The sequence below is a fragment of the Lactuca sativa genome, chromosome 3, assembly GCF_002870075.4.
Source record: "Lactuca sativa cultivar Salinas chromosome 3, Lsat_Salinas_v11, whole genome shotgun sequence".
In the NCBI taxonomy this organism is placed as follows: Eukaryota; Viridiplantae; Streptophyta; class Magnoliopsida; order Asterales; family Asteraceae; genus Lactuca; species Lactuca sativa.
The window spans coordinates 41187134-41202613 of NC_056625.2; the positions used below are offsets into that span (position 1 = coordinate 41187134).

Sequence of the window (15480 nt, forward strand, 5' to 3'; positions counted from 1 at the left end):
TATAGAACACATTATATAAAGTTTTTTTTTTCTTTGGAACAAAAAATTATATTAAAACTAGCAAGAAGTTAGAAAAAAAAATTACAAAGGTAAAGCCATTAAGGGGTTTTAGATCCAATCGCTCCAAAAGGCCTTAAACTTTATGTTTCTATTGACAAACCACAAAAAAGAATAGTCAACCATACTCTAGAACAAAACTTTGCAGGAAAGAATGTTATCACCAAACACCATATCGTTTCTAAACCTCCATGGCACCCAAAGCACCACTCATAAAATAGCTTCGAGAGCTAATTTATGAACCGAAGTCAACCTTAGATCATCAAACCAGTCGTAGACATCACACAACTTGTCTGGAGAATAAGGGGTAACATCAACCCACTTAAAAACTTTGGATCAAAAAGTGGCTTCTGGAACAATCAAGCAAACAGGACACATGAGAGTGTTAAGATCCACACATTTCCGACTAAGATTCCATATAGTAGGGATCATGTTAAGTAAAATTCTCCAAAAAAGAATATTAACCTTCTTAGGAAGGAATTTAGACCACCTAGTTTCCATATCGTTATAAGGAAGAGTCATATTGTCAATGTGCAACCTGGTTTCCTTAACATAGAAAGAAACAGAGTCGTTTAAACACCATCTCTAATGGTCTTGATCGTTAGAAAAGCTTACACCTTGCAACAACATTAAAAGATCTTCAAGTTGACGGCTACTAACCCCTCCACATATATGTCGAGACCAACTCCAATGGAAACCATCATTCCACTTATCTCGCACCAAACAATTTTGTTAAGTTTCCAAACGAAACAATCTAGAGAATCTAACATTAAGTGGTAAGTCACATAGCCAAACATCACTCCAGAAGCGTGTAAAATTTCCATCACCCACCTTTTTTGTAAGAAAGAATGAAGCACCAGACCCTTTTCGTGCATGGAATTTATGGATCCTAAAATCTTAGACCATATGCCTTGCCCATGAGTATGAGGAAAAAAGATGTGCATCCACCTCCATATATACCAAGAGACCCCAAGACAACAGAAACCAACACTGAGCGACCACCAATTGAAAGCATATTAGCTTTCCATCTAGACAACCTATTATTAAATTTCTCAATTATAGGATCTTAACTTTTGAACCTCGACATGTTATTGCTAACAGGGAGACCCAAGTACAAAAAAGGGAAGTTGATCCACCTTGAATCTAGTAATTCCACCAAAATTTTGACATCTTTAAAATCTACACCTACACCATACATATTAGATTTATGCAGATTAAGCTTTAGGCCAAAGACACAGTAGAAACACTACAATAATTGAACAATCCTATGTATATTGGAGCGATCCCAATCACCCAAAAATAACACATCATCTGCATAAAGTAAGTGAGAAATTTTAAGAGAACAAATCATTGCACCTCGAAAGAACCCCATAACTAAAGCATCATTGACTGCAACATGAAGGCCTCGATAACTAAAATAAAGAAAAACGGAGAAGGAGGATCTCGTTGATGTAACTCTCTTTGAAGGGCAAACTCCGCAGAAGGAGTTCCATTAACTAAGACAAAAGTCTTGGCCAAATTCAAGCAATCACAGAACCACAACCGCTATTTGAAACCAAATCCCAAGAAAAACATCACACGGTCAAGAAAGTCCCAAGATACCGAATCGAACGCCTTTTCAAAGTCCACCTTGAAAATCATGTGCTTTTTTTGTACCAGTCCAATATTTAATTTACCATGAGTGGGCCGTCCAAAAATTGTCTGCCTTGGCAAAAGAAGTTTGCTCACGGCTAACAACTGAGTCAATGACTCGAGAAAGTCTTATTGCTAAGACTTTAGAAATAATCTTATACTGAGCTCCGATAAGGCTAATAGGCTGAAAATTAGTCACTATAACCAGACTGTTAACTTTTGCGGATTAAGGTGATAAAAGATGAATTGCATCCTGAAGGAATCATTCCCGTAATAAAAAAAACTCACTTACAAACACCATAACATCAACTTTCAAAATTTCACAATATTTTAAAAAAAGCAAAGGTAAAAACATTTGGATGTGGCGATTTATCCGAACCACAAGCCCATATAACATCATGCACCTCTTGTTCAATAATAATCGTTTCCAAGGAAGTAATCTGATCATCATTCAAGGATTTGTACGGATTACTTCCGTGACTCACTTTCACCCCATCAAAGGCTTTATATTCTCTTGAAAAAAATGAAAAAAACATCTTTAACAACCCCATGATCAGTTAACCACACCCCTTCACTCTTTATTCATTTGATATATAGTTGTCGCCTTTTCTAATTAATCAAACCATGGAAAATTTTCGTGTTTTCATCAGCCTTTATATCCCAATTAACTTTAGCTTTTTGCGCCGCATCAGGTCTATCTTCATTTTCCAAATCACGAAGGTTTTTTAATAAATTGAATATTTCGTTTATCATGTCATCCGTACCAATACCACCCTCAATAGCTTTTTCGGTTTCAACAATGGCTAAAATCAAATCTTGTTTCTTCAAGTTCTTTTCAGCCGAGTAATCTCGAGCCCAAGCTCCAATTTTTTCTTTCACAAACTTCAATTTATTTTTAAAAACAATACACATATTAGAGCCTTTACAAACTTGAGCTCAGACCAAGCCGTTTTGACCAAGTCATCAAAATCAGGAGAATGTAACCCGGAGTTATACAACTTAAAGGGGACAGGACCATAATCTTCAATAGATTGTCTCAAAACGATAGGTCTGTAGTCTAAAATCAATCGGTCAAGAGCAATCACTTCTAGATTTTGAATAATATTGAAAACATCCTCCGAAACTAAGAACCTGTCAAGCTTACTTAATTTTTCACAGTTGCTTCTGATACGAGTATAAGCATGCCTACCCAAGGGGACGTCCCGTAAATGACAAATACTTATAAAATCATTGAAAACATCTGTTGCGGTTTGATGGAACAACGATCCTAGTCTCGCTAGTCTCTTTGAAGCATAACGAACCATGTTGAAATCACCAAAAACCATGTAATTACCTGGGTTCTATTCCATAAGAGCATTGGGTGTGGGCAACAAGGGGCAACACCAAGTTGTGCCACCTCACATGCCACATAAGCAAATGGTGTTATAACACCAAATGAGGAAATGAGCAACAAGATGCAACACCAACTTTTTGAACATAAATATTTTTATTTTTGTATTTATTTTTTACTATTTCGTTTTTTTTTTACTTTTTTTTTGCTTTCGTTTTTTTTCTTTTTGTGTTTTTTTAATAACTAATATATTTTTTATAAAACATATAATTTTAAAAACAAAAAAAAGACATAATATTTAAAATCTATAATTCCGATTACAATTAAAAAAACATAATTTTAAACCTAAATTAATAACTAAAATACCATTCAAATTACTACTAAAACCACACTAATACTAATTAACCAAAATACTTTTTCCTAATTTGTTCATTCATCGCTTGTAGCACCGCTAAATCACAGACGCTAAACCCTCCTCGCTTGTCCGAAGAATTGACAACTGATGTGTCATTAGTTCCCTCTCCTTTTGTTCCTGCTTCTCCCGTGACTGCCTTTCCAGGAACTCCAAATAACGACGTTTCAAGTCATTTTTTTCTTTTATTAATAAATTGTGCTCGTCGAATTTCGCTCTCATTTTTGCCGCATCTTTTGCTCTCGTTTCCACTTCCTCTGCATGTCTTGCAGCGCGCCTCGCTTTGTCGCGTCCGGGCGGTCGTCGTCGTGGGGATATCTCTTGGATATCATCCAGGATCTCATCGTCATCGGCGTTTAGGTTGATGTTAGTCTGTGCGTCCGACACGTCGACCGAGCTAGAATTGCGAGACCTTTTGGATTGAACCTCCGACGATATAGGCGTTTTATTCCACTTTGGATCCGCTCGCAACAATTCCCATGATTTTTCAAAGTCGAAAACATGATCCATTTCGACCCGATATTGTTCCTTAGCAGATTTGAACAAATCGAAGTCGTTGGTTCCGCTTTGTTGTTGCGCCTCAAGCCGGTTGTAAATATCGTTGAATTTGCTGCACCGCTTAGTTATCATACCCCATTTGCTGCTCAACATGTCATTGTTGTGATACGGATTTTTCTTTAAAATAGCGTGAAATTTGTCGAGCACCGCCCCCCAATAAGCTCCTTTTTTCATTCCATTTCCGTGAAGTTCGTTTTTTGAAGTAGCACACCAAGTCGCCGTCAAAGCGTATTCCTCCTCCGGTGTCCACCATTGTGAAACGTTTGCATTTTTCTGTTTCTACCGCTATTGATTTCCCTTTTGATTTCCCTTTCCCTTTCCCTTTCTTGTTCCTACTACCTCCCACTTCCGCTTCACCCGATTGTTGTGTCCTAGGCGATGGTTGGTTGGTTTGTTGTTGCATCGAAGCAAAAGAAGGGAAAAGATTTTGTTGTAAATTTGGGTTTTGACCGCTTTGATTTTGTTGAAAGTAAGGTGAGTTGGGAAACTGTAGTGGCGGTGAAGCGAGGTTGAAAGCTGCGCTTTGGTATAGGATCTGTGGTGAGCCTTGAGTCGATAAAAGGTTGAAATAACCTTCATAACTGGTAAACACGACAGGCGAGGTTGTGTTTGGGTTTGATGATGGGGAGGTGTTTTGGTTTTGCTCCATTTTTTTAGAAAGAAATAAAAATGTAGATAGAAAGAAATGTAAGGTTTGAAATGAAATGAGTATATATATATATATATATATATATATATATATATATATATATATATATATATATCATATAGGTTCATTTGAGACCACCTATATTTTGTGAGACCGTGAGACGCATTTTATTTATTTATTTATTTATTTTTAATTTTTTTAGTTAATTCAAGTTCCGAAAATAATATTTAAAAAAAGAATTTTTGGATTTTTCCATTTATTTTGCATTTTAAAATTATTTTTTAGAATATGTACACTGTAATATTCTATTAGAATATTTCATGTATTTTTCAAAAAAAAATGGAATTTATTTTTATTTATTTTATTTTTTTAGTTAATTCAAGTTCTGAAAATAATATTTAAAAAAAAGAATTTTTAGATTTTTCCATTTATTCTGCATTTTAAAATTATTTTTTAGAATATGTCAGTGTAATATTCTATTAGAATATTTTACGTATTTAAAAAAAAAACGGATTTTTTTTTACTTTTTTTTTATTATTTTTAGTTAATTCAAGTTCCGAAAATAATATTTAAATTTTTTTTTTTTTGGATTTTTCCATTTATTTTGCATTTTAAAATTATTTTTAGATTTGGTCTCACAAAATTAGAATGGTCTCAAATGAACCTGTACCTGAACCTCTATCTATCTATCTATCTATCTATCTATATATATATATATATATATATATATATATATATATATATATATATATATATATATATATATATATATAAAGGTAATTTATTTTTAATTAATGTGAATTTGACCGTTTTCAAACGGTAAAGTTTACAACGACTCAATTTTACACGTTTCATCTTGTTTTCATGGCCACGAGAACCGCATGACGAGAAGCAACGAGGTGGGGGGGGTGTTCCCCCCTGTTACGACGCCGTCGCGATGCGCCACATCACCGGCGTTACATTTCGTTTGTACCCATACCGTGTGGTCGAGCGCCATAAATCCTCTTTTCGTCTGTCTTCCTGAGGCGCGGAAACATAAATCAAGAAATATTTTACTTTTAAGAACACCCATTCACCCTCTACAATTAACATGTTATCTGAACTAAAAACTCGAGATTTCAAGAAAACCGAAGGATCCCACACTGAGATTAACCCTCAAGAGCGAAGTATAAAGTCTTTTATGATTCATTTGTTTCTTTACAAAGAATGATCAAATTTATTTGTTTTTTCTTTCGGCACATAAGTTTCAAAATATATTCACTTGGTAAATATTCTTACAAAATACCATGATTTGATACAACTCCTATAAATTTAGTGCCATGATCATTTATCGTTGATCGCATCAATTTTCTATAAGAAACTTTGTTTCTTTCAAATTATTTGAAAAATAAAGTCAAACTCCATAATCTTAATCCAATCATATTCCGTGCCTTGGTATAACAATGATTCCACAAAATTTAAGCAAAAGAAATGATTCATTTGTACAAGAAGCATTGCCGTTGTTGTTTGCCTTTAAAGTCTTGCCAAAACCTCTTAAAGTCCATGCGATCTACTTTTCCATTTCCTTTTTGGAACTACTATATGTTATTTAAGAATTAAGAATGATAAAATACCTAATGGAAAATTGGAAATTAAGTAATGTAAATCAATGATAAAATACCTAATGGAAATTAAGTAATCTTACCACAATTTAATGTATATTTAAAAAAAAAACCTAAAATATTTGTTTTTTTAGCAAAAATAACCATCTGGTCCGAAATTCACCTTAGACCAAGAAAACAAATTTGGACTGACATTTCGGATTCCGGGCTAAAATTTAGGATTTCGAAAAAATAAAACTTCCGAATTTCAAGAACAAGTTTGAAATCCGATGAACAATTCCAGAATTTTGAGAAAAAAAAATCATTTTTACTTAAATGTTAAATCTAACAAAAAGTTAAGAAAAAAACATAATAATGTGAACTATATACGATATTAGTGCATAAAATCAGACATTTTATTGGAAAACGGTGACATTAAATACTACGAAATAGATATTTCGGACATAAGCAGGGATATTTAAGTTTCTGTCCCCGTTTCACACCTTTGTTACACTCACCTTCCCTTGACCTAATGCCCGTTAAGTAGTATCCATGGGTTCGCCACCATGAGGGTATTTTCGTCATTTCAACTAGAATACTCACCACAGTCACTCGACTCATCCGTACAAATTCTTTCTCTAATTCTTTCCAAAATTAGTTTGAGTTCAAGACCTTCCATGACAAGGTTTTGGTCATAGACCCATACATATAGCAGGTTTGTAGATTTTACATATACACATAAATTCATCTATGATTTTTGTTTAAGTGATTTGATTTTATCTTAAGATTATTGGTTCGTGGGTTGTTTATGTTTATGTTTCTATTTTACAAAATTATCTTTGAGATTTTGGTTAGTTTTTGGGTGTTTCTTTGTTAAGGGAAAAGACACTAAGGATCATCATATATTCTGCATGTTTTTCATCTTGTTCTTGGTGTTCTGCATCTAGTTATAATGACCAAAATACCCTCATGCACAAGGTACATGAGGGCATAACAAGCTTCAGTTTAAGGGACCAAATATGCAACGAAACTTAACAAATGAATCTTGTAGACTAAAAGTTCTATATTTTGGAAACCATGGGAACGATTTTCTCAATATGCACATAAAAATATTTTAAGCCATATTAATCTTATTAATACACTGCATTGAATAGAAAAGGTAGATTTAAAAAAATATGGTTTAACTTTATAAGCAACGAAGCTTAATTTATAGTTTTCTCACTTTGTGGGACAAGGAAAAAATGTGTTTTATTTTTCTTTTTACCAGTTACAACAATCATGAAAAGTTTTTTATGTTTGTAAGATTTTCTTGGTAATTCATTTATATATTGTTATGAAGAAAAAAAATATTAAGTACGCTGCTTAAATCGTTTATTTATTTTAGATAAGAAAAAAAAAATAGAATGGACGCATTTGCTATCTAAAAACTAAAAACACAATTAAACAGGAAAAGGGTTACAAAATCAGTCACGTAGATCTTTGTTTACCTTTTCATACGCGAACATACACTGGTGTTTGGGGATTGAGTTTTGAAAACAAAAAGCATTTCACAACGTAAAATATTATAATCTGATAAAAATCTTTTAGAATATTTGGCAAAAACTGCTTACATATTTTGACATATATTGTGAATTTGTGATAACAAGGGAGAACCATCAATGGAATAAGATACTAAGGTGAATAGAAGATGGACGTTTGTTTACTGTTTATGTTAAAATAAGAGCATTAATGTTGTTTTATCTTAAAAATCTATAAATCAATTTTAAAAAGTCCAAGGAGAATAACCTTTTAAAACCTTTCTATTAGACCATGTTTAATGATAGTTTTTCAAAAGTTTTTACTATTCGATAAAAAATTTGAAAAGTTTTTTACCATTGAAATGAACTGTCATTCCAACCACTTATTATTCTCCAACATTTTAATTATTTGAATGGTTTGTCTATTTTGGATTTTATAGTATTTCATAACAGTTTATTTTACACTTTAGTTATATTTAGATATTAAAATTTTAATTTGTTAATTACTTAATCTATTTTATTTAATATTTAAAATAGATTTGGATTATATATTATAAAAATTATATAATTGTCAAAATTTTAAAAATGGTACATATACCAAGGATTAAAAAACGTTACCATAACATACTATATAATATTTTTTTTTATTTACTAAGATGTTAATAATAATATGAAAAAAAAATGATTGTGTACTTAAAATTTGAAAAATAATATTTAGGTAGTTTATATAACATATAAGATGATAAAATAAATAGTTTAAGTTCTAAAAAAATCTTAATCATTGGACCGAGTTTATAACAAAAGTTTTTAAAGATCGTTAGAAATCGGATATAATTAATGAAAAAAGCTTTTTAAAATGTTAATTATTAGAGTTGTCGTTAGTTTTATAAAAAGAAATTTAAGAATTTTTTTTTAATTGTCACGATCATACATCATATTATAAGGTATAGTAGCAAAAGCCTCATGTAACCACCATCGGACAACTCAGCAACACTTTCACACCAAAAAGAGAATGAGCAAGGAAAAAAAATAAATAATATAAAAAATAAAAATATAAGTTGTATGGGCTACACCACTAACCACCACATCACCACCATAGAGGGTAGTCACGACTTGGTCAAGCTTCCACATCACCACTACATTCCTTGCATCCTAAGTATAACCACGTAGCCTTGTTATAATTTATATCATAAAAAAACAATATATTAATAAGTTATTCCAGAATCCAATCACTCATAAAACGTGTCCTATGAATAGGATTGCCAATTACTATTTGTTGAATTGATAAGTAGCATTATAAGACATATAAAAGATTTATATGATAAATAATCTATTAACCTATGTTTAAACCCTTACATTATTTAGCTTTTGTGGACATGAATATTCGTCTACAGTGACTTCAGGACATGAAACATACCTTTATGTTCGCAGCTAGGGATTAGTCGGTGAGCGAAAACTTGCCCAAAAATCCTAGTTAGGAAAGTTTACTTTCCAATTTAAAAAAAAAAAAAAAGAAATAAGATGCTCAATCATAAAAAGTGTAATTTTTTTAATCAGATTGTCACTTACTATTTGTTAATGAGCTTAATAAGATGCTCAAAATCTTGATCTTTATATAAATAACTTCATTATTCATATCCATCTTTAAAATATTACATACTCATCTTACATTGTGAAATCAAGCATAAATTTTGAACTTGTAATTTTCGTTTACACATGTTTATAATCAAATATTAAAAAACCGATCATACGGCAAACAAGCATTTTATTTTGGAAATTTTGTTAGAACACAAGGGTAAGATTGACTTTTCATAAGAAAAACTAAAGTAGCGGCAACAAGTGATAGTGATGTCAACCTTGACAATATTGGGCATCCATAAATATTAAACACACTTATCCTAAATCATCATATACAAAACATATATGGGTCTGAATATTTTATACCTCCTCCTCCTTCTTTTTGCCACCACCGCCCACCACCACCTCAGGGCGGCGGCACTTCCACTCTCCACAAACTCACGATGGATTGTCGACGACGGAAACGGCGGAGAAAGAGTGAAACTATCGTGCGTGAACTGGGTTAGCCATCTAGATGCGGTGGTCGCAGAGGGATTAAGCAAACAACCGGTGGATATGATCTCGAAGAAAATCTTGGAGATGGGATTCAACTGTGTAAGACTAACATACCCACTTTTCTTATTCACAAACGACACCCTAGGGTCAGTTACAGTCAGACAATCGCTTCGAAAACTTGGGTTGATCGAGTCAATTGCCGGATTTCAAGCCAACAATCCTTCCATTATTGACCTCTCACTCATCAAAGCTTTTCAGGTACGTAATTTTTACTTAGACTTCATGTCTTCTTATAAACTAATTTGATCGGAGTGTATAAAAGTACAGCGAACTAAAGCATCAATCGAGTCAGAGTGCAATAACTTTTTGACTTTTTTTTTTTTTTTTTTTTTTTTACAGGAAGTTGTATCAAGTCTGGATAGAAACAACGTGATGATGATATTAGATAATCAAATAAGCAAGCCTGGATGGTGTTGCAGTGATTTCGATGGTAATGGCTTCTTTGGTGATCAATATTTTGACCCTGATGTCTGGTTAAAAGGTCTCACAAAAGTCGCCACCATCTTCAACAACTCAACCAATGTTGTTGCTATGAGTTTAAGAAACGAACTTCGTGGACCTAAACAAAACATCACCATTTGGTACAGGTAACATTAAAACTTAATGAAAAACATAACTTAATCTAAAAGGGGTTGTTTAATATCCCTCTTACCAGGACCACTGGCACTGATAATATGTTGAGTGTATCTGACTCGACTTTATCACAGTTAGAAGCCTCTGACTCGATCCTACTTTGTGTTGACTCCTCCTCTGACTTATTCGGTCAGATTTGGGGCTCAATTAGTAACTATCAAACAACCCTATAATTTTGTAAGCTATATATATAAAGTGTTTCTTTTTTGTAATTTGATTGTTTTTAGGTACATGCAAAAAGGTGCAGAAGCTGTTCATGCAGCAAACCCGAATCTTCTAGTTATCATGTCTGGTTTGAGCTATGATAAAGATCTGTCTTTCCTTCAAACCCAACCTGTAACCTTAACATTTAGTCAAAAACTGGTTTTTGAAGTCCATTGGTATGGTTTTTCAAATAGTGAAGAATGGGAAAACGGTAACCCAAATGAGGTATGTGGGCGGGTGGTTGATAGTATAACGAGAAAAGCCGGGTTTTTATTGGACAGTGGTTACCCTTTGTTTGTAAGTGAATGGGGTATAGATCAAAGGGGCACAAACGACAATGACAATAGGTACTTGAATTGTTTTTTGGCATGGGCAGCTAACCATGACCTTGATTGGGCTTTATGGACACTTGCGGGAAGTTACTATTTTAGGCAAGGTGTCGTTGGAATGGAGGAGTTTTATGGCGTTTTGAATTGGGATTGGTGTGGTCCAAGAAATTCAAGTTTCTTGGAAAAGATCTCGGCTGTCCAATCTCCTTTTCAAGGTGAGACAGATAGACCCAACCAAACCATATCCTTAGGATATCTGATCAGGCCTACCAGATATTGGTTTTGCTTATTATACAGTTGTACCTGTATAATAAGCCCTGATCAATTCCAATTATGGAATTGATCAGGACTTATCAGATCCTTCTGGTTTTGCTTATTGTACAGTTGTATATGTTATGCATATGTTATGCAGGACCAGGATTATCAAATACACGTCCGCATAAAATCATTTTCCATCCATCAACGGGGCTTTGCGTGCAAAGACGATCGTTTTTCAAGCCATTGATTTTGGGACCGTGTTCAGAAGCAGAGCATTGGGATTACACCGCGAGAGAAATCCTAACAATTAAGGGAACATACTATTGCCTACAAGCAGATGGAATTGGGAAGAACGCAAAATTAGGGATAATATGCACAGATCAATCTTCAAAATGGGAACCAATATCAGCATCGAAACTACATCTTTCATCAAAGATCAACAATGGGACAATTGTTTGTCTGGATGTAGATTCTGAAAACAATATTGTCACAAATAACTGTAAATGTTTGACCAATGGCAACACGTGTGACCCTGCTAGCCAGTGGTTTACAATCATTAATGCCACATCAGGGTCCAGTGCAGCAAAAGGGTATTTTCCTATTAGTTCGATTCTCCAATCTTTTGGAGCAAACTTATTAGTATGAAAAGTGTATGTAAATATTGTAAATTTGAATACTAACTTTCAATAAAATTCAGCAACTTCATATTCCATAACATGAAATGATAACATCATAACAAACAACTGGATTCAATGTCATTTAAACTCAAGCAGCTCATTCTAAACGAAAAGAAGACATAATTTGCTGAAACAAAGGGTAGAAATGGCAAACTTATTCTTCCATGGCATCTCCTCCCACTTGAACTACTTCAACCAGTTCCTTCAGTGGTGTAATCCTTGTAAGCAGAACTTCTGTAAACACAAATTGGATCATTAGAATCAAATAAACACATAAAAAATGGAAACTTTTTTTTAAAACTTTTGGGAATATGGTGATTACTAACCAGCTTTTTTGGAGAAAGTATAGCCTCTTTCACTGATGTAAGTTCGGGGATTTGGAGTGAGATGATTGCGCAGATACTCCTTCTTACCCTTTTCTATCACACACACATCAACATTGCTTCCACTTCCCAAATCATTAAATATTCCAGAACATATAGCTTTGGTTACCAAGTTTACCCCTTCATCCCTCTGTTTAAAAAAATGAACACTCATTAATTACCAAACTGTTAAAGATATGAATCTTTGAATATGTGAAAAGTGTAAGAACTCACAGTAAGTCCTTCACGATACTCTGATTCAAAGATAGCCATTGCAGCAAGAGAACCAGATCCCATTGTTGCAAATGGGAGTGTGTCAGTTGATCCATGAGGATAAATCTAAAAAAAGGTAAGTTTTTTTGGAACAATTAGTATGTCATCTTAATTGTAAAAACTATTTTTCAAAATACCCGATAAATAAATCAACTTACAGTGTGGAGATGAGGGCCTGTGACATCAACTCCACCAAGTACCAAAGCAGCAGATACATGGCCTTGGTAGCTGAGTAAGTAAAAACAAAGTCAGATACTTCTAAATAACAGAAAGAAAAAGAAAAAGAATCATAAATAATCTTATGCTTACCGGAAAAGATGAGATTTTAACAGTGTAAGTGCTGTTACAACTCTTGATTCACGACCAGTGTGATATCTGTGTAGCTTCAGTTGAGAGCTGATGTTGTCTAATAAAAAAGAGATGTATAGGAGTAAGTTAAGGGGAGGGGATCATTAAAAAAAGTGTTGGAGTGAAACAGAGATGACTGAAAGAGTACCTGTAACAGCTTCTGTATCAGCAGCAGTTCCAGCTCCACAACAGTAAATGTTTGGTGCCATGTAATGAATCTTCTCACAGTTCTTATCAGCAACAATGGGACCTTCTGTGGCTCTGGTATCTGCTCCAAGAATCACACCATTCTGAAGATGAAATGATGATATGATTAGAGGTAATTCATCTCAAGAGAAACTACTTACGTTTATGATCATGGTAAGCCTAAGCAATTGTATACTTTTGATGCCTAGTTTGTTTATTTCATTAAACCCTAGAAATACACAACTTCATCACATTCTCTAGTGTGATACAGAAACATTTAACTGAAAGTATTTATAATCTTACTTCAGATAAACCCAATTCAGATTAAACAAAACATATAAAGCTGTTAACAGAGCAAGCAAGCAAACAACCAAACATAACAGAAGCACAGCGCACCTCAAAGATTAAGCCAACGATGGTGGTTCCCGTTTTAAGATACCCAGGAGGTTTCAAGCCTTTCTTCGCCAGCATATCGTTTCTCCTACACAGGTCGAAACTGAATCCGGTTTTCGGAACATCCATTGTCGTATTTGACATCTTCAGATACCTAAATTACAACAAATATACTCCAATCATAAAAATAAACGAATTATTAACGAGTTTGGGAGGAACACCTCTAATTAGGGATTAGTAGTGATCGAAAATTAAAATACTACATGAACAGCTATAAACAAACTGAAACTGCATATGTTGGTTCTCAGATATGATCGACTTACGAGTTCACTACTGATCGAGAGCGCAACCGATTCGTAGAAATCTCAAAATCTGCAAAGAGATTTATGAATATAGCATAGAAATCTTGGGTAGAAAGGCAATGGGGTTGTCTCGCTTCGTCTACATATGTTCTTCAAAAGAACACTTACACCCCCTGTATTTTGGAATATGTTCAATTATAGGACTTTATTTCTCATTATGGTCCAATAGACCATGGGTGCTCATGCCATTTTACTTTCATAGCCATAATGATATATCATATTTACCGGAGAAAGTAACAAATTCAACTAGTTTTTTTTTTTTTTTTTTTTTTTTTTAAAACAAAAAATTTTAAAAAATCCTCAAATAATCACTTCTTTTGAGTGGAAGCACCGTGAAATGCATTGGATACGAAATCTTAGTCTTGACATGCTAAATGGGCATGTAAAAGCCGTACGAAATGGGATTTCTACAAAACAGAGTTATTTAAGTTGCGTTTAGTTACGGAAAAACAATTTTCATTTTTCGTTTTTTGTTTTCTCTTTTTCGATTTTCGTTTTCCGTTTTCATTTTACATTGAAAAATTTAGAAAACGTGTTTAGTTAAACTTATTCATTTTTCATTTTCAGTTTTAGAAAATTAGAAAACGTGTTTAGATGTATATTTTTCTATCGGTTTTTATTTTTAGAAAACAATAGCGGTGATAAGGTGTGGGTAGGGGTGGTGACGGTAACGCGTCGGCGGTGGTGGTGGTGATGACAGGCGATGATGGTGGTGGCGGCGACAATTGTGTCGATGGTGGTGATGGCGGTGACAGCGGTGGTGGTGGTGCTAGTGACGGGTTAGTGGTAGTGGTGGTGGTGGTGGTGATGGTGATGATAAGTTGGTGATTGTGGTGGTGGTGTTAGGTGGGTGGGGGTGCGAGTGTGTGTTTATGTGTGTGTGTGTGTGTATATGTTTGTTGGGGTAGGTGTGTGTATTGGTGTGTGGGTGCGTTAGTGGGTATGTATGTGTGTGTGTGTGGGTGTGGGTGGGTGGGTATGTATGTGTGTGTGTGTGGGTGGGTGGGTGGGTGTGTGCTTGTGGGTTGGGGTGGGTGTGTGTGTGAGCGTGCAGGTGGGTGTGTGTGGGGGTGGGTATGTATGTGTGTGTGTGGGGGTGGGGGGTGTTAAGGTGGGGGTAGGTAGATGTGGATGGGTGGGAGTGGGTGTGTGTTTATATTTTAGAAAAATTTTGGAATTGTAAAAAAATATGGAAAACAATGATTATCAATTTTTCAAAAATTTTCAACTTCTTTGTAATTTTAGAAAACAGAAAATTTTCATTTTCCGTGAAAAATTCAGAAAAATAGACGAACTAAACGCGTTTTCAAAATTCTCATTTTTCTTGGAAGATTTTTCCGGAAAACGGCCCATTTTTCCGCAACTAAACGCACCATTAATTGTCCTAAGCTTCGAAATGGTTATGAGTTGATAAGTAGCTAACATTTTATGAATCGCAAGCAGTGATGGATCTAGAAATTTTAAGGACACTAACCATTACATGTGTAACCAAATCATGTCAAAATTATTGAGTAAGATAAAAATCAATCTATTTTTCTATTCTAATTTAATGAAAAGAAGAACAACTCAAGTTTGGAAAATATAAGA

The 15480-nt window shown here is 34.1% G+C and overlaps 2 protein-coding genes across 3 annotated transcripts; one reads left to right on the forward strand and one right to left on the reverse strand.

Moving 5' to 3' along the window:
• Positions 1-9633: 9633 nt before the first annotated feature.
• LOC111881566 (glycosyl hydrolase 5 family protein) lies at positions 9634-12014 on the forward strand. The gene is made up of 4 exons (XM_023877968.3): positions 9634-10066; positions 10208-10455; positions 10729-11249; positions 11447-12014. Exons 1-4 carry the CDS (start codon positions 9659-9661, stop codon positions 11935-11937), a joined length of 1668 nt encoding a protein of 555 aa, XP_023733736.1. The 5' UTR covers positions 9634-9658; the 3' UTR covers positions 11938-12014.
• LOC111881568 (proteasome subunit beta type-7-B) lies at positions 11954-14009 on the reverse strand. 2 transcript variants are annotated; one of them, XM_023877970.3, is made up of 8 exons: positions 13855-14009; positions 13535-13685; positions 13101-13242; positions 12914-13010; positions 12763-12832; positions 12566-12670; positions 12296-12482; positions 11954-12203 (listed from the first exon to the last, which is right to left on the reverse strand). In XM_023877970.3, exons 2-8 carry the CDS (start codon positions 13673-13675, stop codon positions 12124-12126), a joined length of 822 nt encoding a protein of 273 aa, XP_023733738.1. In that variant the 5' UTR covers positions 13676-13685; positions 13855-14009; the 3' UTR covers positions 11954-12123. The 2 variants fall into 2 exon arrangements, with proteins under 2 accessions (XP_023733738.1, XP_023733739.1); XM_023877971.3 differs by having other exon boundaries at positions 13535-13704; positions 13855-13992.
• Between the last annotated feature and the right edge of the window lie 1471 nt (positions 14010-15480).

What these genes read in the sequence shown, in the direction of transcription:
- LOC111881566 (XM_023877968.3), top strand. Translation starts at nt 9,659, where the DNA reads ATGGGTCTGAATATTTTATACCTCCTCCTCCTTCTTTTTGCCACCACC. An exon ending in CACTCATCAAAGCTTTTCAG is followed by an intron (nt 10,067 to 10,207) that starts GTACGTAATTTT and finishes TTTTTTTTACAG; the next exon opens with GAAGTTGTATCAAGTCTGGA. An exon ending in AACATCACCATTTGGTACAG is followed by an intron (nt 10,456 to 10,728) that starts GTAACATTAAAA and finishes GATTGTTTTTAG; the next exon opens with GTACATGCAAAAAGGTGCAG.
- LOC111881568 (XM_023877970.3), bottom strand. Translation starts at nt 13,675, where the DNA reads ATGTCAAATACGACAATGGATGTTCCGAAAACCGGATTCAGTTTCGAC. An exon ending in TTAAAATCTCATCTTTTCCG is followed by an intron (nt 12,833 to 12,913) that starts GTAAGCATAAGA and finishes TTACTTACTCAG; the next exon opens with CTACCAAGGCCATGTATCTG. An exon ending in CAGGCCCTCATCTCCACACT is followed by an intron (nt 12,671 to 12,762) that starts GTAAGTTGATTT and finishes ACCTTTTTTTAG; the next exon opens with ATTTATCCTCATGGATCAAC.